Source organism: Cydia fagiglandana, chromosome 18 (assembly GCF_963556715.1).
Source record: "Cydia fagiglandana chromosome 18, ilCydFagi1.1, whole genome shotgun sequence".
Taxonomy (NCBI): domain Eukaryota; kingdom Metazoa; phylum Arthropoda; class Insecta; order Lepidoptera; family Tortricidae; genus Cydia; species Cydia fagiglandana.
Window position 1 is genome coordinate 16,179,644 of NC_085949.1, and position 23,246 is coordinate 16,202,889.

At 36.9% G+C, this 23,246-nt stretch overlaps 1 protein-coding gene across 1 annotated transcript in view; it reads right to left on the reverse strand.

The window, feature by feature from the left end:
• Window positions 1-28: 28 nt before the first annotated feature.
• LOC134673411 (cell growth regulator with RING finger domain protein 1-like) overlaps window positions 29-23,246 on the reverse strand; it is a 114,937-nt gene continuing 91,719 nt past the window's right edge. Inside the window, exons 4-7 of the mRNA XM_063531394.1 lie at window positions 12,219-12,363; window positions 10,786-10,893; window positions 10,180-10,324; window positions 29-5,789 (exon numbers count right to left, since the gene is read on the reverse strand). Of these exons, the coding sequence (XP_063387464.1) occupies window positions 5,647-5,789; window positions 10,180-10,324; window positions 10,786-10,893; window positions 12,219-12,363 (541 nt within the window). The 3' untranslated portion in view covers window positions 29-5,646. The remainder of the gene's footprint in view (window positions 5,790-10,179; window positions 10,325-10,785; window positions 10,894-12,218; window positions 12,364-23,246) is intronic.

Consider the following 23,246-nt stretch of genomic DNA (forward strand, 5'->3'; position numbering starts at 1 on the left):
ATGGTAACATTTGAAGATGAAACAACGATTACTTTGGCAATTACGTTTATTTTCCAATTTCGTTACAATGTTCTAAATAAAAATATACACTTTATTTTTATGTTGTGTTAATACTAGCGTTTTAATAATACCGAATTGCGATATCTAAACACTTGATTAATAACATTTATTTAGACTCCTTTATTTCACATTTATAAACAAATTAAATTCACAATTTACAGAAAGAAACTTTCAGCGGTACAGACTAGAATCTATATTATCAATAAACACATTCAAAATATCACATACACTGTGGCATTACCAAATTACCATGTATTGCCATTGCACTCTTTCAATCAAAATATAAAACAATTACGATACAAGTGCGAAAAGTAGGAAACTCGCACGACCTTTAACACTTTCGCAACCGGGCAAAAAACGGCGCACTACCCCAGAAACCGGTCGTCTATATCTGCGTACAAAGCAACCCGCTGGGCGGGTTGTCCGGCATCTGAGCAAACATTACGAGTGCCTACTAGGCGGGTTCTCGGTAGTCAAAGTGTTAACCGACGAATTACCTTTTCGCACGTGTATTGTACAACGTTTTACAGTACATATGGCCCTTCAGATTTTTGACATAGGCACGTATTGTCCTTAATCCCTCCCTAGAGCGGTAAAGTAGCACCATATGTACTGTAATAAAATATTACATACCTAGGGCAGTAAAGTAAATGTATCGGATTACATGTGATCTGAGGCTTCCATTTACTGGCCGAGGTTTGTATACTATTTTTCTGCGCGACGGAGCCGGAAAGCGGCAACTTCGTACTCTGACAATAAAAAACTAGAAATTAAAAAGTGGCAAGACTGTAGTGTGAGTAGTGTCGTCCCTTTCGAACCAATTTATATAAGAAAACGGGATGACACTACAGTGTTGCCGTTTTATAATTTCTACTCTTCTTTGTCAGACTGTATAGCGCAGCGGACCGAAAGTTGACGCTTACCGGCCGGAGGACAGGAAAATATAAAACAAAGGAATTATAGCTGCAAGTCTTGAGCCTCGAATAAGCTGATTTAAAGGAGTCCAAAAGTAAACTGTACATAGTATACTAACGGTATTGGCAGATTGACGCATATTACCATATTCAGAGCGTGGACGGCAAATCGTATCTGATCCTGTCGAGTAACGCTTTGGTCCAAATCTAGTGAATTAAAAAACAAAAGTATTAGGGGGACTATTCCGATCATAGAGGGTAGGATCCTATAGAAGTGGTATACGCGTGCCTCCGTGAGGGACAAAACATACGCAATACGACACTATGATTGGTCGAATTTAATTGTTGCCCACTAATACATACTAATTAAAGCGGGTAGGTATAGGGTCAACACGGGAACAGTGGCTCATTTGCCCAAATATCGCTATATACTGTACTACAGTGACTAGCACCCTTTAGGTTGAGTGAGTGAGCCACTGTACCCGGCAATTTTTTCCGAGTCACTGCTCCCTCACTGACCCTAATCACTAAAACGGAATAGCCCCTCTTAAACTTACTTCATAATTATGCTACATTAAACAAATTCTTGCAAAGTTACTACTCATCATTTTTGCACTAACTTATTTTAAAACATTGGACCAAAGAGTACTTACTAGGTGTAACATCACTAAATTGAACTACGGGGCCGTCTATATACAACGTGACATTAAGACTTGATAACGTGTGGGTGACAATGTGACATTACGTTTATAAAACACGATCACAATGTCTGGACAACAGTAGTTGAAATTATTGACATCACGTGATATATGGACAGCCCAAAAAGTGATTTTGAAGGTAATCTAAGTGTCAGGTGTAACGCGATAATGAGATCTACGACATTAACAATAGGGTTCATAGTTGGAAGACTACTCGTAAAATAATTTACAATTAATATGCTTGAACTAAAAGCTATAAATAAATTAAAGTGAGTAAAATTTATACGTATTTTACCGAGACATAATAGTATCGTATAGTATGGGGTTATTATTTAATTTTCTTTCATCAAATAGCCTTTTTTTAAGCTGTACTCATTGCTTGTTTGTATACTTTACTTTAAAGTTTAAAGTAATTGCTATACATTAAATAAAAGAAAAAAAAAGTAAAACATGCTTTCCAGACTTATCAAATACATAAAAAAAACTGGTTTTTTTTTAATTTATCTGGATGCTAATGTCCAAAGGTGATGTGATGTACTACTTTATGAATGCAAAAACAAAAAAAATCTCTGGAGTTGGTCTAAGCTATCACTGCAGCGACTTGAACAGACTATAGTGAAGGAGTGCCATCATAATGTTCATATTTTCATAGAAATTTGACATTCATAATGACATTTCCACACTTTTGTCATTGCAAATGTCATGCAGTGTTAGCTTGGTCCGACTCTAATTTACAAATAAAAAACTAAAATTGGAACACCTATAAAGGCCAGAGCACACCAGCTGCGCGTGCCCTGACGTGCACATGCGCGTGCGCTAAAATGTTTGAGCCGCGCGCACATGTCACGCAAGCGGTGTGCCGTCTTCCATAAGGATCTGTATACTACAACGCATACGCAGCCGGTATGAGCAGGCTTTAACCGGTCAAACTTTGAAAGCAAGAATATGATAGATACATAACAAGCATTTCACTGTCTTATGTGTTTAACACTAACATACATACTATATTTACACGAACCTGTCCGATATCACAGCGCCTCTCTTCACACATATATACACATTTATTGGTAATGCGTTGCAATATGCACCTAGTTACCTACGTCGTTAGGTACATAATTATTGAGAACGATTACCCTGAAAATTAAAAGGTGAGTCAATCAAATATATCGTCTGTTGACTACCAACATAAACATGCATTTTTAATAAACACTATTAAAAAATTACAGATTTTACGCTCCCAAAGTGCAGTCGACGTCGAAAATATGTTTTCACTTTTGCACCTTACTCAATTACTTTTGCACCTTTATAATAAGGGGGGAGGTGAATTTTATATTTATGATTATAATGATGAATTTGCACGCTTGCATGCAAGCTAGGTACAAGACTAACACCATATATTGTAACATCCCCATACTGTATCAATGCAAATAAATAATTTCTGATTTCTGAAAAATTTACTTAAACATATTTTTGATGACGAATGTACCTATGTGTACATCGGTGGACCTTTTGCAATAAGGTCCACCGATGTACAGTCCCCTGCAATAGTATGTTACTCTTCGAAGGCCGCAAAAATATGTGACACGCTCTTATGTTGCTACAAATAAGATGGTGTCAGATATTTTTGCGGCCTTCGTTGTGTAACATATTGCAGTTGTCTGTTAGGAGTGTTTCCATTTGTATCCAAAGAACATTTTCAACTATAAAATGTCTTATTGGCTAATGAATATACTAGGAATTTTCGTAAATCGTAAGTATATATGTCATAAGATGAGTTTAGAAGAAATTACTAGAGATCGAAAATCTACCATATTGTGAGAATATTTTTAGGGTTATTATAATATTATTAATAATGGTCGGTAGTAAAGATATTACTGCGTCAGAAGATATTAAGTAAACTACTAATAATTTTATAGAATGTTTTGATAGTGTAATTTTACATTTGAATGACGCAATGAATCCTTATTTTATATTTTGACTTCATTTTTAACATAAGATTGACAGGGTAATTGGATCTATGGGGCAAATGCACACAAGAAATACAATTATCTGTGGCATAAAGGGGAAACATGACATTGAAATAGTGTGGAACTTTTTCATACTTATATTTTTTGAAGATGCTTTTGTCCAATAGCCGCTAATACCCTAGTTAACTTGTTTACATAGTATATAATTTCGAAAAGGCTCTCACAGTCATATAATTCAACTAAAATAATCTATTTACAAAGAAAAATGTGAAACAATAAATTCTTCCATATCACACAAAAAAATATACGCATACAATCTCAAATAAACATTGTCTTTTCGTTTTTTAAATATAAAAAATAACATTCCTTCAAACAAACATCACAAGTCCAAAATAACTTACAACTATTCTGACTAAGAAATTAAAAGCACTAACTAAAACGAAATAAAAGCCGAAAGGGTTACTGATATTTCAAATTCTCAGGGATTGGTACCCTTAGTGTAAGTTTCATTCGATGGATTTCGAGTTTCCAAAATGTCCCGTTAGGCGCGCTGCGCAAAAACCCATACAAAATGCGACTTAACGCAAACGCGTACATCCCCGTCACGTTATCGAATGAAATTTAGGGGTACAGATAGTGTATGAAAGGTCAACATTCAGAGCAATATCTATAGGCGCTCAGCATCATAAAAATATGACATTTTGTACACATAGGACCCTGAGAATCGCAATAGCCTCTAAAGCTAACATAAATAACATAAAAAACAGTTAACATAAATAATTGCCAGTACATAGACCCGTTTCTCAAAAAATGTTTATCTGATAATAGGATTTCTTTAGATTATGAATAGTAGATAAACATTTCCTAAGAAACTCCAGAACTTAAGGCCAATCTAAACAAAAATATTACTTCAAATGCAAAGGAAACACTTGAAATCTACACATTGTTTTTTTACAATGTGATTATCTTAGAAAAATCAATCGTAGGTATATTTTTTTAAGGATATATTGCTGTTTAAATGTCCCAAAAGTTCATTATATATCGACCGCCGATATTACGATTTTATCGTCAATATAACATTACACTGAATTTATCATATTTATCACTTAGTCATTTTCACATCACTTCAGTCAGATGGCAACTTTCACTTCACTGTTGCTGTTGTAATAAAGTCCACTACCTACAATTTCTAAGTGAAACATCAAATAGGGGCTTATATTAACATTACTATTTTATACTTTAATCACATTCACATCGTAGTCCGTATGTTCCAATGTGACTATGGAACTTTTGAGTGTTCCATTAGTGCAGAACAGTTTTCTGTTTTTTTAATACTTAACTAGGTTTTAGTATGTGTATAGAACTAATTGAGTGCTCGAGTCACTACAATTACTAGTGGTAATATTCTTGTTACTAAAATTACAGATGGAACTTGTTCCCAAACGTATAACTAGTGGAACTGCTAGCGGAACATGTTACTAGTGATGGGATTAGTCCCACTGGTGTTAGTGGAGCAAGTTAGAGGGGAAGAGCTGCTGCTTGAGCTAGGAGAGCGGTTCTTCGTCGTTTCGGATACAGTAGTGTCGGAACATGAGAAGTTATGGAACTAGTCCCACTAGTGGTAGTGGAACAGGTTGAAGAGCTGCCTGTTGAAGGGGAAGCGTTGCTGCTTGAGCTCAGAGAATGGCTCCTCGTAGTTTCGGATACAGAAGTAGGATGCGATGTTACCAGTTATGGACCTAGATGGAACTAATCCTACTAGTGGTAGTGGAACAGGTTGAAGAGGAAGCGTTGCTGCTTGAGCTCAGAGAATGGCTCCTCGCAGTTTCGGATACAGAAGTAGGATGTGATGTTACCAGTTATGGAACTAGATGGAACTAGTCCCAGTAGTGGTAGTGGAACAGGTTGAAGAGGAAGCGTTGCTGCTTGAGCTCGGGTCCTCGTAGTTTCGGATACAGAAGTAGGATGTGATGTTACCAGTTATGGAACTAGATGGAACTAGTCCCACTAGTGGTAGTGGAACAGGTTGAAGAGCCGCCTGTTGAAGGGGAAGCGTTGCTGCTTGAGCTCGGAGAGCGGTTCTTCATCGTTTCGGATACAGAAATAGGACGTGATGGGGCTGCGGCAGATCGGACACTTGTCCAGCTTCGCTGTAACCAGAAAATATTATTTCAGTACATTGTTTTGTAATACATATAAATATTAATTAATAACAATTTTGAAAACCTCCTACGCGAGAAACTGCTAAGGTACCCTTTTTAGGATTCCGTACCCAAAGAGTAAAACGGGACCCTATTACTAAGACTCTGCTGTCCGTCCGTCCGTCCGTCCGTCTGTCACCAGGCTATATCATAGGCATAGTCATAGGCATTAAGACTATGTAGCTCACGAACCGTGATAGCTAGACAGTTGAAATTTTCACAGATGATGTATTTCTGTTGCCGCTAGAACAACACATACTAAAAACAGAATAAAATAAATATTTAAGTGGGACTCCCATACAACAAACGTGATTTGTGACCGAAGTTAAGCAACGTCGGGCGTGGTCAGTACATGGATGGGTGACCGTTTTTTTTGCCTTTTTTTTAAATTATGGTACGGAACCCGAGTCCGACTCGCACTTGCCCGGTTTTTTAACGTAATAAATATACTTATGCTTTAACGTAAAAAAAACCCGCATCGAAATCGATCCGCAACGTTCCGAAATACCTACATCTTGGGATTATCGCACTCTTTTAATATTCATAAATACAAGGTAAAGTTGCAGATTTTCCTGTCTCTTCTGCACGACCAATAAAACTTGCATCCTTGATCGTGATAAATTAACAAGGATGTCACGTATGCAGCTTATACAGTGTGTTTATGATACTTGTGACGATGAAGATGCAATCTTATTATTAACCGATCTAAAAGAGATATGATTGTAGGTTTTATTCTGTTAGATCTGGGCTCTCCAAACCCCGGCCCGCGGCCCCCCCCCCCGTGCCGGCACCGACGGTGGCCCGCGCGAAAATTCTGTGGCGCAATATGGCCCTCAGGTAAAAAAGTTTGGAGATTATCTAATTTGTTAGATTATCTATTTTTACCTTTATTAATTATATTTACACTCATAATTTATCTTATAAGATCATATACTTCCTTCCATATTATTATTCTTTATTTTCTATTCAATTCTACTTACACCATAGGTACTAGCAATTATTCTGTCCAAATTCTAATACTTGTGGTTTACTTACACTCATAGGTACATATTCAACATAACTTTAAGCCATTTAGTTTCCGACTAACAGAAGCAAGGGATAATGTATCAAGGGTCTGCCTGAAAACCAACGTTGTAGTTAATACGCTGCAACATTATGCTGAGGCAAGCTCCTATTTAACACTCATGAATATTTCTCCCTTAGATGTGCAACTCAATTTCATAGTTTTAGTGTAAATTTAAGATTTATCTGTAACATGTGTTACACTATTTGTTAACTCTGTCATTTCATGTGATGTTGAATAAAATTGTTCTATGTCTATGTCTATCTTTAGTAGGTTTAGTAAGGAACACAAATGTATGGAACAACATGCACTTTAGTCTCGCGATGCCGCTTGGCACGATCTTAATTAAAAAATTACCTTTTGATCATGGACTTTGTCGGAATGCACGTAGTTTGGCATTAGGGTGCAGCCGCGCGTGTCAGACTGTCAGTTGACATCTTTGGCATTCAAACAGTTAAGACTTAAGAGTATGTAGTAGATAACATAAAAATTACAGGATGTTTATGCGGATGTTTTCCTCTGGATTAGCTATGTGCTCAATAAAACCAGTCCTTGGTGACTGTTAAGGATATCACGTATCTTGTACGCTGATGAGAGCTCTGATGTCATTATTGATCGTCGAGGTTGGACACGTAATAGTTACCATTTCAAATCGGTTATACATATATTTCTGCTTACAGTCAACTACTATTGTATAGGACAGGAAAACAGGCCAATAGTAGCTGTTGAGTTGTTTTTTGGGGTCACATCACACAAATTTCGCTTTTTTAGACCCCCTCCTGCCTTGCCACACATTTTCATAGCAAAAAGATAGGTCTTTAATACAAACTGTCACATTTGGCATGACCTTATGACGTTATATGTGAATGAACCCTTTCTATGCCTGTCATACTGTATGAGGTGAATGTGTAGGCCATACGGGTTTCCAGGAAAGACCCAGCGACAAAGTCTTAAGACGAAACAGGAGCTGAGTTTTAAATAGTTTAGGTAAATATACCCGTCTCGCTAACGGAAGCGGCTCCTAAAACTAGTGTGATAAGGACAAGGCGAAAAATCCTGCTTAAAAATCTCAAAAATCGAGGTTTCGTACTCGATTGTTTCCTCCTCTAAAACTTAACCAATCGTAACCAAATTTGGAAATCTAAATGATTATGAAATTATCTATGTCGGACCGTTTTGCTTTTTTGGCTAATTGATATCAGTTTAATTATGTATTCTATTAACAAAATCTGCGTCAGGTAAATCTTAGTTCGTTGTTCGTCAATTCATTTCGAACATCGTTATCACAAAGATGCATCTCAAAAACAATTGTGCAGTTTTACGAAAACGTTCTTAACATATTTGGCTAAACGCGTGTTACTGACAATCGAAACGTGTTTATTCTAAACCCAAAACACCTCCATTTGAATAGTTTAGCGGTGGGCATTAATATTGATAGCGACTCGCATCGGATGTAAGGACGAGACAGTTAAATTTGAACGTTAGGACGCTCGACACTGTCATGAAAGCTATACTAATAATAGAACTATTATTTTAGGTAAAGATTTTTTATTATTCAAGTAGGCATATTATGAATGCGCTTATGAACGTCAAATAAAGGTACAAGCTGCCTCGACAAGGTTTAAGTCCCCCCTCAATTGGAGGACGGTATCCCAATATGGAATCGGCATATACTACGTGACAGAGCTGACAATAAATTATGGAAGCGGAGCGTGAATTTCGCGGCCTAAACGCCAACGACGCTTTGCTCGTGTGGTACAGGTCGCGATTGTCGACAATTTCTTTGTTTGATAAACACGTAAATCTAATATAATATGTATATTTACAATATGTTGTATCCTATTGATAGCATTAACAGCATTCACACTGTGACCGGCCGGTCGGGAGGCCGCGACTCGAGGGCCAAGGTGACGCGTGCCACGAATTAATCGATACACCTTTTATTATTACCGCGGCATTGGTGCATCCATTTACCATCGTCCATGACAATTCGTACCTTATTTCAAAGGCATAAGGTCCACAGTTGATGTACTGACATCAACTGTTGTTTAACCTTTCCAACGTACTAATATAGGAAAGGTTAAACAAACAAAAATAACCAATAAATAATTAATCAATATTTACCAAGATTTGGGTGCATCTGTATCTGACTGCTACAGATGTTTGGAATTTGGATGCGATCGAAAATAGGTAATTAATACGTATATTTAGTAAATACCTAAGATTTGGCAAGAGTTAGCTTGTCACTAGAGCATGACTTGACTTAGGTAAAATTTGTTTTCTAGTTCATATGCCCCAACTAAGAGTAACATGGCAATAAAAACAAGACCGAAGTAAGGCAATAAAAATAAGTGTTCCGTGAACAAAGTTTTGTACGGAACACTAATAACCAAAAATACATTTTTATCGGTAAAATAAAGAGATCGCTTTAAAATATGAGAACGTAAAAAAACTCGTCGTAATTATTCTATTGTCTGTCCGGTTATTATGGCATCACATCATAACTAAACATCTTCGCAGTAACTTATTAGTAATTTCATATTAATTCATAATGATTTTTTAATCGCTTACGGCGCCCGTCACGTAGCAAATCTAGTTATTTAAGACACAAGTATAATTTTAGGACCTATTTTATTATAACAAACGTGTGTCGAAACTGCTCATTAGAGTTATAAGATTTTAATTAAACAAGATATTAGTCGTCGAGTATTATGTACTAATTGCAACACACATTGAACAGTCAACAGCAGAAGTTGCTAAGCGGGCGAGGTGTTCAAAATGATCTTGACGCGATTTTATTGTTAAGAGAATAAGAGCGTGTCAAGGTAATTTTGAACAACTCGCCCGCTTAGCAACTTCTGCTGCTGACTGAACATCGGTACCTACATCAAAACACGTTGAAAATCGGTAGATTTTATATCTTACCGATAAGGTACAAATGGTCAATTTAAATCAAAGATGGTAAATTATTAGTTCGTAAGCGGATGTAACGATAATTACTTGCAATTAATTACCAATTAGTAAAACGCGTGCTTGCACGTAGCACGCGTTATTTCACGAAAATAATAGCAAAAAAAAATTAACGTAACTTGAGACAAAATGTCTTCGTGTAAAGCCCGTGTCTTTGAACGTTCCAATCAGGGCACGGGACTAGCTCACCTCGTCCCCCGCACCCCTGTATTTTTTGCAGCATCTGTTTCATGAAATAATTGCTCTAAACTCCGTCTAGAGGATTCCTAGTCTATGGGTGTCTTCTACGGTGTAGTGTGTACTCACGCAGGCAGTGTGCGCAGAGACAGGCGTGCCTGCAGGGCAGGAGCGCGCGCGACAGCGGCGCGGACGCGCACACGCAGCACAACGCAGATTCTGCGCCCGCGTATCGCTCTGACGGGTCGCATTGCTCGCCTGTCACGTATAGTTGCTGGAAAACATTTTCTTCATTAGTAGGTGATATAGGTGTCCTCCGACAATTAAGGGTCATTAAGGGTCGGTTGCACCAAACTGTTCGTATCGTTAAAGAGTTGGGTAAATTTTTATGTGCGGAATGTTTCATAGTAAAGCGCCGGGGCGCCGGCTGACGTTGATCAGTCTGTCAAATGTGGTTGGTGCAACTAGTCCTTAGACAGTGCGGTATTTGATTGGTCGACTGAATTGGATGTAACCAATAGTCCGCAATGTAACTAAAATCGCGGCTTAAATAGACCGTCGATACCATGGAAATCGAGCTGCATGTTATTCATGACATCAAATACTACTACTATGATTATGCATTGCGAGATACGATCAAACAGAAAATTACGAGGTTAAGTTGTCGGGCACTGGTCATCACGAATGTGTCACTCTCACCAACGCTACCTGAAGTGATACATGTATATTGTTTACCTTGAGACAGGAGAGATGCCCGTTGGCTTGCTTGAGATATTGCGCGATGATGCCGCTGGGCAGCGGGCACTGGTCATCGCGAATGTGCACCACGCTCACCAACGCTACCTGAAATGACGATATTCAATTTTAGACAACACGAGAATGCAACTTTTTTTTACCTATACGAGTGTCCCACTGCTGGGCAAAGGCCTCGTCTTTCCTGCCATTTGGTCCTATCCGATGCACACTCCCGCCACTCAAAAGGTGTCAAGGTCGTCCCGTCATCACGGTTTTGTTTTGGGATGGAAAATATTACTAAATTATACAGTATGTGTCTGACAATGGGGCTTTAATTCCAGGGCTTGATTTTACTCGCTAAACTGAGCTACTTTTACTATGGGACCAACCCTAAAATCGGGGGAAATTTTTTGGCTTTTCCATAGAAAACGTCGACATCTGATGAGACAAAATGTATGATAATGTAATAGTACATTATTGTCGAGGCTCGGAAGTAGCTACTTGCAGGCTGAGGATTCGTTTTAAACGGACGACCTTGGGAGTCCGTTTAATTGAATCCGAAGCCAGCAAGTAGCCTTCCAGCCGAGTCACATATAGTGCTTTTCTCAAAAATGGTGCAAGAAATATAAATATCATAGAAATATTTTACAAAACCAACGTTCTTACGTATATATTTTCACAGAAAAAAGTCCTTGCCGCCTTTTTATTTTTTTAATAAATAAATAGAAGTGTATTTTTCTGCCGAAAATACGCCAACCTATTTGAGACAACTAAATAGTCGCGGTACTAATCATCTGTTTGGCTGTTTAATGGGCCTGTGCCTTCATTTGATATGGCCATATCAAATTTTAAAAAGTTTGGAACTCGACAAATAATGGAATTTGTATGCAACATTGCAGTCCCAAAAGCGAGACTGCAATGTTATTAACTTTTTAATTTTTGAGTGACCATAAACTACGCGCTTCGCGACCTATTTTTTAGACAGCAAAGTCGACCTTGCCGTCCATTTTTGAGAAAAAAAATTTTCGGGATTTCTCGGTTGGTGCCATAATAAAAGTAGCTCAGTTTAGCGAGTAGAATCGAACCCTGGATTTAAAGCCCGATGGTCAGTAACACCCTGTATTAGTCTCTGTGGTATATATATCACTCAATTGTTCGGGCGCGGTAGGTAGGTACCTAATACTAAAAATATAACTATAGTGCGTTGTTAATCAGAAGGAAAACTAAATTTCGAAGTCCTTTCATACCTTTGTTAGGCCTCATTTAGACGGTGCGAGATCTCGCATGCGAGTTTCATTACATTGCGTTATTTGATCGGTCGGCTGAACTGAATTGATGTAACTTGTGAATTGAGTTCGTGCGCCGTCTAAATGAGCCTTTATAAGTAAAAAGAATAGTCAAAAAGCAGACTCTGGGCTCCGAAGTGGACTTACCGTGTCATCGGGCCGTAGCTCGGTGGTGTCGCGCGGGTCGCGCGCGAGTATCACGACTAGAGGATAGCAGGTTCGAGGCGGTGGCCCCAGCTGAAGGGGCTCCTCTGAACTTAGCCGTAGCGGCCGCTCGTCATGTGGGTTACTTCTGTAATATAAACAAAACACGTTTAGTGGAAGGACGTAAGCTAACTAAAAAAAGCTAAAAGTAACGCCGGTCAAGCAAGTTTGTGTACTATTCCCCCTCTGCCGTAGCACATGACATGCCCATTGCCCACCTGGCTGCTGCGTGTTATGATTGTGACTCATCCGTACACAAAAAGACATCGAGGTGTGCAAGATTTGTCTTTGACGCGTGTCACTTTCTACATTTGTGACGTCATTACAGATTGGATTTTGTATGTAGGGAGTGAGAAGTGAGTCTATGTGTGCCCCTCCCAAAATGTCAGAACTAAATAGTACAAATGTACGGTAAGATATCGCTCGGGCTCCTCCCTTCCGATTCCGACGTGTCGGAAGCCGGTGTTACTCGAAGGTTGACACATATCGAGAACGGTAGCGACAAAGTTCATTCATCACACAATTGCTCATTGAATACACTTTCGATATCATTAAACAATGTACACATTTCCAACCTATACGATGTCGAACTAGTTAAACGAAACCAATTCATAATGCGGCAGGGTCAGAACCCCTAGTGTTTTCATTCGATAACGTGACGAGGCGCTTGTGTTGTCTATTTTCTTTTGTATGGGATTTAGAACAACGCGCCAAACGGGACGCTTTGGAAACTCAAAATCCCATACAAAATGACACTTAACGCAAACGCGTACGTCACGTCAGTCACGCTATCAAATGAAATTCACACTATTAGGGGTACAGATGGGCGTGGCGGGTCAACGACTTTACCAAAACAAGATGCGAAAACACGGCGAGTCGTCAAGGGCGTCCAGTTGCGAATGCTAGTTTATAAAAATGAACATACATACATACATACATACCCACATACATACCGGTCAAAATCATAACCCTCCTTTTGCGTTGCCGTAGTCGGGTAAAAATAGTATATTTTTGTTAAAAATATAGTAACATAACGTTAGCAACGGTATTCGGATTTAGCTTTGGATTATGTATTTGTTTCACGGACAACCAGACGACGAAACTTATAACAGTCTCTGTTGTCCGTCGTAAAAACTTTGTCCACGATAAGTACTACTTTGTCCACCTATATTCATCCGGTCTGGTCGAATTCCTACACGTCAATAAATAAATATTGTGATAATTATCACGATATTTATTATGTATCTTGTAACCTACACCATCAATACGGATCGCGTCAGTAACGAAGCGTTCTTTGTACGAGGCAGACGTGATGGACTATTCAGTAATAGTATCACGCGATAAATATCAAACGCGACACTACACGCAAGATAAATATCACGATCCAGGATCTAGGATCAGATCACAAGCATTTCCAGAAATCCAGCGAAATATTGTGATCCGTCAATACACTACCCTACACGTCAATAAATATCGTAATCCGACAATATAATTGACTGACCACAATATGGATCTTGCGTGTAGGGTTCGCCATAGATCGATGAGGTCCAGAAAGACCTGTGTTGAAAGATCGTGTCGGATCGCACAGGACAGGAACGAATGGCGAAATCTAGTGTCGGAGGCAAAGATCCACTACGGGTCTAGTGCAATACTATTCAACACCATTTTTTTTAATGCGGCCAGTAGAATGAATGGAATATTACAATGGCGGGTATGATGGGATACTCTTTCGTTTAAAGTTTACGTATAATAATTAAAAAAAAATGATTGGACACTTAATACGACACGACCACTTCTTTAAAACTATCCTGGAGGGGCGGATAGGACACAAGCGGGGACGAGGAAAACCCAGACGCAGCTTTTTGGAGCAAGTGAAAGAAAAAGTGGGGGTCGTGTCGTACCAAAAAGTCAAAGAGCTGGCGCAGGATAGGGAAAGCTGGAAGATACTCCACCGACAAGAGAATACATCTTAAGTTGATGATGATGATAATAATTAAACATGATTGATTGATCAATTACACTAATTATAAACCTCGGGCTTCAGGAATTCTAAACTATTAATAACAATGGTGATTGAATTAAAACAATAGCACAGGCAATTAAAATTTCAATTTATTTAACTCGTACATAGGGGAGACTGGGGAAACAGCGCTGTTGGCCTAGCGGTAAGCGAGCGACTTTCAATCCGAAGGTTGCGGGTTCAAACCCCGGCTCGTACCAATGAGTTTTCGGAACTTATGTGCGGTATATCATTTGATATCAGTCGCTTTTCGATGAAGGAAAATATCGTGAGGAAACAGGACTATTCCCAATAAGGCCTAGTTTTCCCTCTGGGTCGGAAGGTCAGATGGCAGTCGCTTTCGTAAAAACTAGTGCCTACGTCAATTCTTAGGATTAGTTGTCAAACGGACCCCAGACTTCCATGAGCCGTGGCAAAAAGGTGGGACAACGCAAGGAAGACGATGATACTCCTAACTTGGTATAGAGTTTTATTAAATTTAAAATCAGCACTTCTAACTCTACTACCATGTCAAAAATGTCAAAATCATTGGTTCCTTTTAGGACAGTTATTAACTTATTATTCATTTATTAGCAATAAATTATGTTTTTTTTTTAATTTTAGTGACCAAAGCGCCCCTGGGATCAAGTCTCCCCTTTAGAAACCTAAGACTCAAAGAATTTAAGTACTTCATATTGTATTGTAAGCATAGTGAATGTTATGAAATGCTATAAAACTACAATTGCGATCGAGTTACAAGTAATACAATGGCATTGTGATTGGCTGATTGCCTTCTGAGCCAATCGGAAGGAGGCAAAAAATTGCCTCGGTTACAGTCAAGTAATGTTCTTTTTACGAGTTGCAATGCTTCAATGGGAATTATGGAGTTCAATGGAACGAGAAAGACGCAAACATAAAAAAGGCAAAAAAAAAAACGGTCACCCATCCAAGTACTGACCCCGCCCGACGTTGCTTAACTTCGGTCATAAATCACGTTTGTTGTATGGGAGCCCCACTTAAATCTTTATTTTATTCTGTTTTTAGTATTTGTTGTTATAGCGGCAACAGAAATACATCATCTGTGAAAATTTCAACTGTCTAGCTATCACGGTTCGTGAGATACAGCCTGGTGACAGACGGACGGACGGACGGACAGCAGAGTCTTAGTAATAGGGTCCCGTTTTACCCTTTTGGTACGGAACCCTAAAAACACGGCTGAGTGCGAGTCGGCCTCGCGTTCCAAGGGTTCCGTACATTACGTCCGACTCACGCTTGACTGCACATTTCTAATAGGTTTTCCTGTCATCTATAGGTAAAGAGCTATTAAGTATGTGTATTTTTTACCCATGGCCAGTAGTTACGGAGATAAGGGAGGGGGCGAGAATGGTAATGTTTTGTCTATTTTCTTAAATAACTTCTAAACTATTCATTTTAAAATTATGATAAAAGAATTCTGGGATTCTCACAATGAGCCCTTTCATTTGATATGTAACTTTCAATGCATCTGCATCTTATTTATAACTATTCCAAACTTGATGGCGTTAGGTGCCCGAGATATTTAGCGATGTGACAAACAGATAGACGCACTTCGCATCATAACGGTCCGACTATAGTAGTCCTATAATGATTTTTTTAATGTACACTTAAACATCGTATTTACAATATGTAGTAAAACAATATGTACTTATTCCTATACCAACTTCGTTACAATTACAATACATGTTTGGGTATGTGACCTTAATACTAAATGCAATGCATATTTGTTCCAACCAGTGTTGGCCGAACGTTAATGCAATTGACCATTAAAAATTAACCATTGAAAAGGTTAATTGCCATTAGCCATTAACCATTGAAGGAAAATTTATTATCAATTGCATTGAACATCAATTTGCATTAATGTTAATTTATTACGAACCACTAACAATTAAAAAGAATTAATGGTTATTGCTTTACAAACCATTAAAAACTAAAACAATTTTTAATGAAAATTAAACATGTGATTGATAATTAACAATTAACAAGAATAAATATCGTAATTTTATAAAGACGTCCAAGGGATCAAAGGTCGAGTGCAGCGGTCGGCAACCTGCGGCCCGCGGGCCGCATGCGGCTCGTGAACCTAACACTTGCGGCCCGAGTGCCGCCTTGGCTATTTTGTATGTAATAGTGACAAACGACAATATCTCATAAAGTCATAAATATTAACAAAGTACGGCCCGCGTCACCATTTATTTTGTTTATTTTAATTATTTTATTTATTTTATTTATTTTATTTATTTTATTTATTTTATTTATTTTATTTATTTTATTTATTTTATTTATTTTATTTATTTTATTTATTTTATTTATTTTATTTATTTTATTTATTTTATTTATTTTATTTATTTTATTTATTTTATTTATTTTATTTATTTTATTTATTTTATTTATTTTATTTATTTTATTTATTTTATTTATTTTATTTATTTTATTTATTTTATTTATTTTATTTATTTTATTTATTTTATTTATTTTATTTATTTTATTTATTTTATTTATTTTATTTATTTTATTTATTTTATTTATTTTATTTATTTTATTTATTTTATTTATTTTATTTATTTTATTTATTTTATTTATTTTATTTATTTTATTTATTTTATTTATTTTATTTATTTTATTTATTTTATTTATTTTATTTATTTTATTTATTTTATTTATTTTATTTATTTTATTTATTTTATTTATTTTATTTATTTTATTTATTTTATTTATTTTATTTATTTTATTTATTTTATTTATTTTATTTATTTTATTTATTTTATTTATTTTATTTATTTTATTTATTTTATTTATTTTATTTATTTTATTTATTTTATTTATTTTATTTATTTTATTTATTTTATTTATTTTATTTATTTTATTTATTTTATTTATTTTATTTATTTTATTTATTTTATTTATTTTATTTATTTTATTTATTTTATTTATTTTATTTATTTTATTTATTTTATTTATTTTATTTATTTTATTTATTTTATTTATTTTATTTATTTTATTTATTTTATTTATTTTATTTATTTTATTTATTTTATTTATTTTATTTATTTTATTTATTTTATTTATTTTATTTATTTTATTTATTTTATTTATTTTATTTATTTTATTTATTTTATTTATTTTATTTATTTTATTTATTTTATTTATTTTATGAGCACCCATTATAACTAACAATAATGGGTGTATTCCCATTTGTACCCACGGGGAACATATAGGACGGAAGGAACAGATGGAATAAGCGCTTCATATAAATGAATAAATCCCATTTGTCCCCGTTTCCCATTTGTTCCAACTCACATATGACAAGGACAAATAAAAATTCACCAATAATGAGGGTATTCTAATTTAATAGTTTCAAGCAAAATTAACATTAATTATTAGTTTATGAAAAAAATATTTAATTCCATTAAACGTTAATGCAATTGAGAGTAATTCTAATTAATTTTTTGAAACTTTAATGCCATTAAATAGGCAATTAGATTGACAATCAATGTAATTAAACGTCTCAAGATTCAATTCTAACTAACTTTAATTAAATTGATGCGTAATGCAATTGATTAATTGCGGAATTAATGGTTAATGCAATTGATTAATTGTTAATTAGAATTAACCATTACGGCCAACACTGGTTCCAACCATCTGTGTTGAAAGAAGCTGAAAACATATACATACTTATTCAACCCTTTCGTTGGCCTTTAAGTAGTTTAATCTAAGACTGGAATGTGATGTTTCAGCAAACATGTACACGTTTGGTTGGCCTAATACTTCATAAAAGATTTGAAGAAATCTAAAAATATATTATATAATAAATCGGAATCTAAAAGGCAAACAACACTATGACGTAAAATGTATCATACCATATTACTGTTAAACTATTTAACAAAGGTGTACAATCTTGGACTCTGGTTTCGAAGGGAAAGCAGCTTCAATCAAACACCTTGTTTTTATAAACAGAAGTATGTTTAATCTGGCACACAAATCGTCTCACCTTATACAAAAATAAATTAAGAAATCTTACGTATCCCACGACAGACAACCGTTCGCTAGTTCAAAACATAAAGAGCGACATCTATCGGGAAATTCAGTAAATAAAGTAAATAAGGCGTTTTATACATACCGCCCACCAAGGACGACATGTCCTTCATCATAACCGCCCACCTTAAGGTAACTAAGATAACTTTGAACTGAATACAAACAAATTTCGTGGATGCGGTTTTACTAAGTACAATTAACTTGAAACATAACATAAAACATATACACTCCTCAACAAAACATAATTATAACTCATTAAATATAAACAAGCACATATCGACAAAATGAAAAACTTGTCTATTCAGTTACTGGTAATATAATGACCTTTGAAGTCGGCCGTTTTATCAACGTATTTTTACATTTTATAGTTACAACTCTGGTTAATGAATCTGTGCCGGGATGTTTTTGTATAATTCTACCAAAAAGCCACTTAGAAGGAGGAAGATCGTCTTCCTTCACCAAAACGACATCCCCAATGGCAGGTTCGGGAACCTGATGTGACCACTTATAGCGATGTAAATAATGGGTCAAATATTCGTTGGACCACCGACGCCAAAAGTTTTGCAACATATGCTGCGTCAATTGCCATCGGTTTAAATTGACAGTGTTTGAACCTTCAAAGTTCCTTTCCGGTACTGTTACTAAAGGCTCTCCTATTAAAAAGTGACCGGGGGTCAAAGGGTTTGGCTCATTTGGATCAGTATTGATAACTGAAATAGGACGCGAATTTAAGCATGCTTCAATTTGACTAAGCAGCGTTGACATTTCTTCGTATGTGAGTGTCGAATCACCAATCACTCTTTTAATATGGTATTTAGTTGACTTAATGCCAGCTTCCCATAATCCGCCAAAGTTTGGACTTTTAGGTGGTATAAAGTGCCATGTAGTACCGTCTGAAGCTAAATTTTCTGCTATTTCCTGAATCATAGTCGATTTCTCAATATTAAATAATTCTTTTAATTCTTTCGCCGCTCCGACAAAATTTGTCCCATTGTCACTATGAAGTTCTAAACATCGACCGCGTCTGGAAATAAAACGCTTGAAAGCTTCCAGAAACCCACGCGATGTCAACTCACTTACGACTTCTAGATGTATCGCTTTCGTGACCATACATATAAATAAGCAAATGTATCCTTTATATGAACGATGACCTCGGCCCTTCGAAGTCCTCAGATTGATGGGTCCTGCGTAATCAACACCACTGCGAATAAATGCTCTGTCTGGAGTGACTCTTGCTGTAGGTAAGTTTCCCATCATCTGTGTTTGCATTTTGGCTTTATAGCGAATGCAGCGAACACATTTACGAATGTGTTGTTTCACCAAATCTTTTGCTCTTATTATCCAATAAGCTGACCTCAAATAGTTCAACATAATTCTTTGATCTCCATGGAGGGTGCGTAAATGTGCGTCCGCCACAATCAATTTTGTCAAATGTGAATCATATGGCAAGATCATCGGATGCTTTGTTTCTTCGGAATCTAACGTATTCTCTAATCGACCGCCAACTCGTAAAACACCGTTTTCGAGAAAGGGTGACAAAGAACGAATTTTAGAAGTCTTTGAAGATATATAGCCATTTTTACCAATCTCTTCTATCTCATTTTTGAATTCTGCGTTTTGACACATTTTCACACAGTTTATGAAAGCTTCGTCTAATTCCCATTTCTGTAGATGTTTAGTGTGTTCTCGATTTCCGCATAAGCCGCGATGAATAAGAAAACGTCTACAATACGCGACAATACGAATAAGCTTGTTTAACGATGAATATTTATCCCAAATAGGTTCTTCCACAACTCCTAAATGAACCTTCGCTGATTTTTCCAGATTTGTTTCGTTGTCTTTGGGTTTGGAATAACTAATGACCGCGTCGTACAAAAACTTTGGGCCAGATTTCCACAAGTCATGTTCAATTAGTTCTACTGGTCGGATCCCACGAGACGCACAATCTGCGGGATTTTCTTTTGTTGAGACATGTGACCATTGAGATGAATCCATAGTGTTAAGTATTTCCGAGACTCTATTGGCCACAAAGGTTTTCCAATTACTTGGGTGTTTGTTTAACCAAGCAAGAACTACTGTAGAATCTGTCCATGCTTTTACATTGGGTTTGGGTATGTTCATAACCGTAGCAACTTCTTTCAGCAGTTTAGCTACGAGTACAGCGCCGCAAAGTTCCAGTCTTGGTATACTGACTTGTTGGACAGGAGATACTCTTGTTTTAGCCGCTACCAAAGCAACTTGAACTTCACCTGAAGCTTTTACTACCCGAAGATATACAACAGCTGCATATGCAGCAGTAGCGGCATCACTAAAGCCATGTAACTCCACTAATGTGTCATTAACATTCATGTTCAGCCATCTTGTGATCCGGAAATCTTCAAGGTAAGTTAACTGTTCACGGTAAGTTATCCAATCTTTTAATATATCAGTTGGTGGCTCCTCGTCCCATCCGATTCCTGCTAGCCACAATCGCTGTATAAAAATCTTAGCTACTATGACACACGGAGCTAACCATCCTAACGGATCAAATAGACGCGAAACATCCGAAATGATTTTTCTTTTTGTTGCAGGTGGTGAAAGCGGCGGCAGATTTACTGAGTACTGAAATATATCTTCATCTCGATTCCAGGTAAGTCCTAAGATTTTTGTTACACTGTCCGTTTTTAATTCCAGGTTGTTATTTTCTTCTTCATTTGCTATATGTTCATTTTCTTTTTTATTTATCTGATCTAACAACTCTTGTTTATTACTAGCCCATTTCTGTAACAAAAACCCTCCTTCGTTCATTAAGGCTTTCATTTCTTTGTATAGCTGCAATCCTTCTTCTATTGTTTCAGTACCAGTCATCAAATCATCCATGTAAAACTCTTTGTGAACTCTAGGTGCAGCCATGGGATATTTGTCTATATGATCACAAGCTACTTGATTCAACGCTTTCACCGCTAAATATGGAGCAGATGCCGTTCCAAATGTTACTGTCAGTAACTTGTAATCTTTGATTTTGTTTTCAGAGTTTTCTCTCCATACTATGCGTTGGAAGTCGGTATCTTCTTCAGCCACCCGCACCATGCGGTACATTTTGACAATGTCCGCAACTAAACAGACGGGGTACTGTCTCCAACACATAACGAGATGACGCAAATCTGGCTGCAAAGTGGGCCCTACCATAAGTAAGTCGTTCAGCGATATCCCTTTGTCGTCTTTGCAGGATGCGTCAAACACGACTCTTACTTTTGTTGTGGTTCGATTTTCACGAATGACAGCATGGTGAGGTAAGTATATAGCCTCCTTAAGTTTGTGGTCAGGTTCAGTCACAGGAATCATATGGCCTAGTTGCTCGTACTCCTTTATTACTTCAGTATATCTAGCTTCGAGTGTTTTATCTTTTTCAAACTTCCTCTCCAAACTGTGTAATCTTTTAACTGCGATCTCTCTGGAATTTCCCTTGCAGGTAGGATCATCGCGAAACGGCAATTTCACGACATATCTGCCCTCTTGGTCTCTCACTGTCGTAGATGCAAAAAAATCTTCGCACCTTTGTTCTTCCGTTGTAAACATTCTGGAGTCAACCTTCGGTTCTGATTCCATTTCCCAAAATCTTTTCAACATATCATCTTCATTCACCTGCGTATGTAAAACTGTCACATTGTTGTTTGCACTGGTTGAACCGTCTGGGCCAGATATAATCCATCCGAGAGTAGTACACTGTAGCAGAGGAAATCCATTTGGGCCTTTGAGTGTTCCATCTGTAATTATCTTGCAGTAAACTTCGCCTCCTAGAAGCACGTCGATTTTTCTGGATATATTATAAGACGGATCGGCTAACGTTAGCTGTTTTTGTTTTAACCATCCTGGAAATGTTACTTGTTTGCTAGGAAGGTGATTGGTGACCTTGTTTAAAACATATGTCTTTACTACCGTACTAAATGTTGGGTCAACGAGCGATTGAATTTTTAATTCTACTATGTATTTAGGCACAGCAGAAGTTGGCTCGCCCCCTAACCCCGTAATTGAACTTCTGATGGGCACTTTCTTTAGCCCTAAGGCTTGTACCACAGCTTCAGAAACAAATGAAGACTGTGAACCTGGGTCTATGAATGCACGAAGCACCTGATATTCGCCTGTTTTGGACTCAGCCTTTATGAGGGCTGTGGCTAATAATATTTCTTCTTTCACTATCTCTGTCGCAAAACAGTTGACTATCGGTGTGGACTCATTTTGTGTGTTCTCTGTCGCGATATGTGTGGCTTCCTTCGAAACATCTTCAGCTGCCTGAACTACTTTCTTTGGATTGACAGTTGAAGATGAGAAATCCTTTTGGTGAAGCAAAGAATGATGCTTCCTTCCACAAACTCTACAACTAGTGGCCTTTTGACAAAACTTCACACCGTGGTTACCGCCTAAACAATTGTAGCACAGGCGATTGTTGGTTACAAATTCATGCCTTTTGTCAAAATCTTCATTTGCAAATTTTTTACAAAAACATAGCTTGTGAGTTTCGCTACAAAATTCACAAGCTAAAGCTGATGCGTTGGCAACATGAAGTGTATTCGGCTTGTTTGAACTATTATTGCCAGGTTTTGCGTAAGCATTGGGAGTCCTGTTGACGTTTCTCGGCTCTATGAACTCTAATGCTCTGTATCGACTCGTCAAAAAATCTTTGAATTGCTCAAAAGTTGGCAGAGCATCTGAAGCTGAGTTGGTTGCTACATTAAGCTCCCATTGCTTGCGCGATTCTGGATCCAATTTTAGCGTCAACAAATGTATCACTATTATGTCCCATGTGGAGACATCAATGCCTAAGTTAGACAGTGCACTTAAACAGTCTGTTGACGTGTCTAACAAATCCTTTAAAAAGGCGGGAGATTCAGAAGTTGCGTTCCTTTGGCTTAGTAAACGTT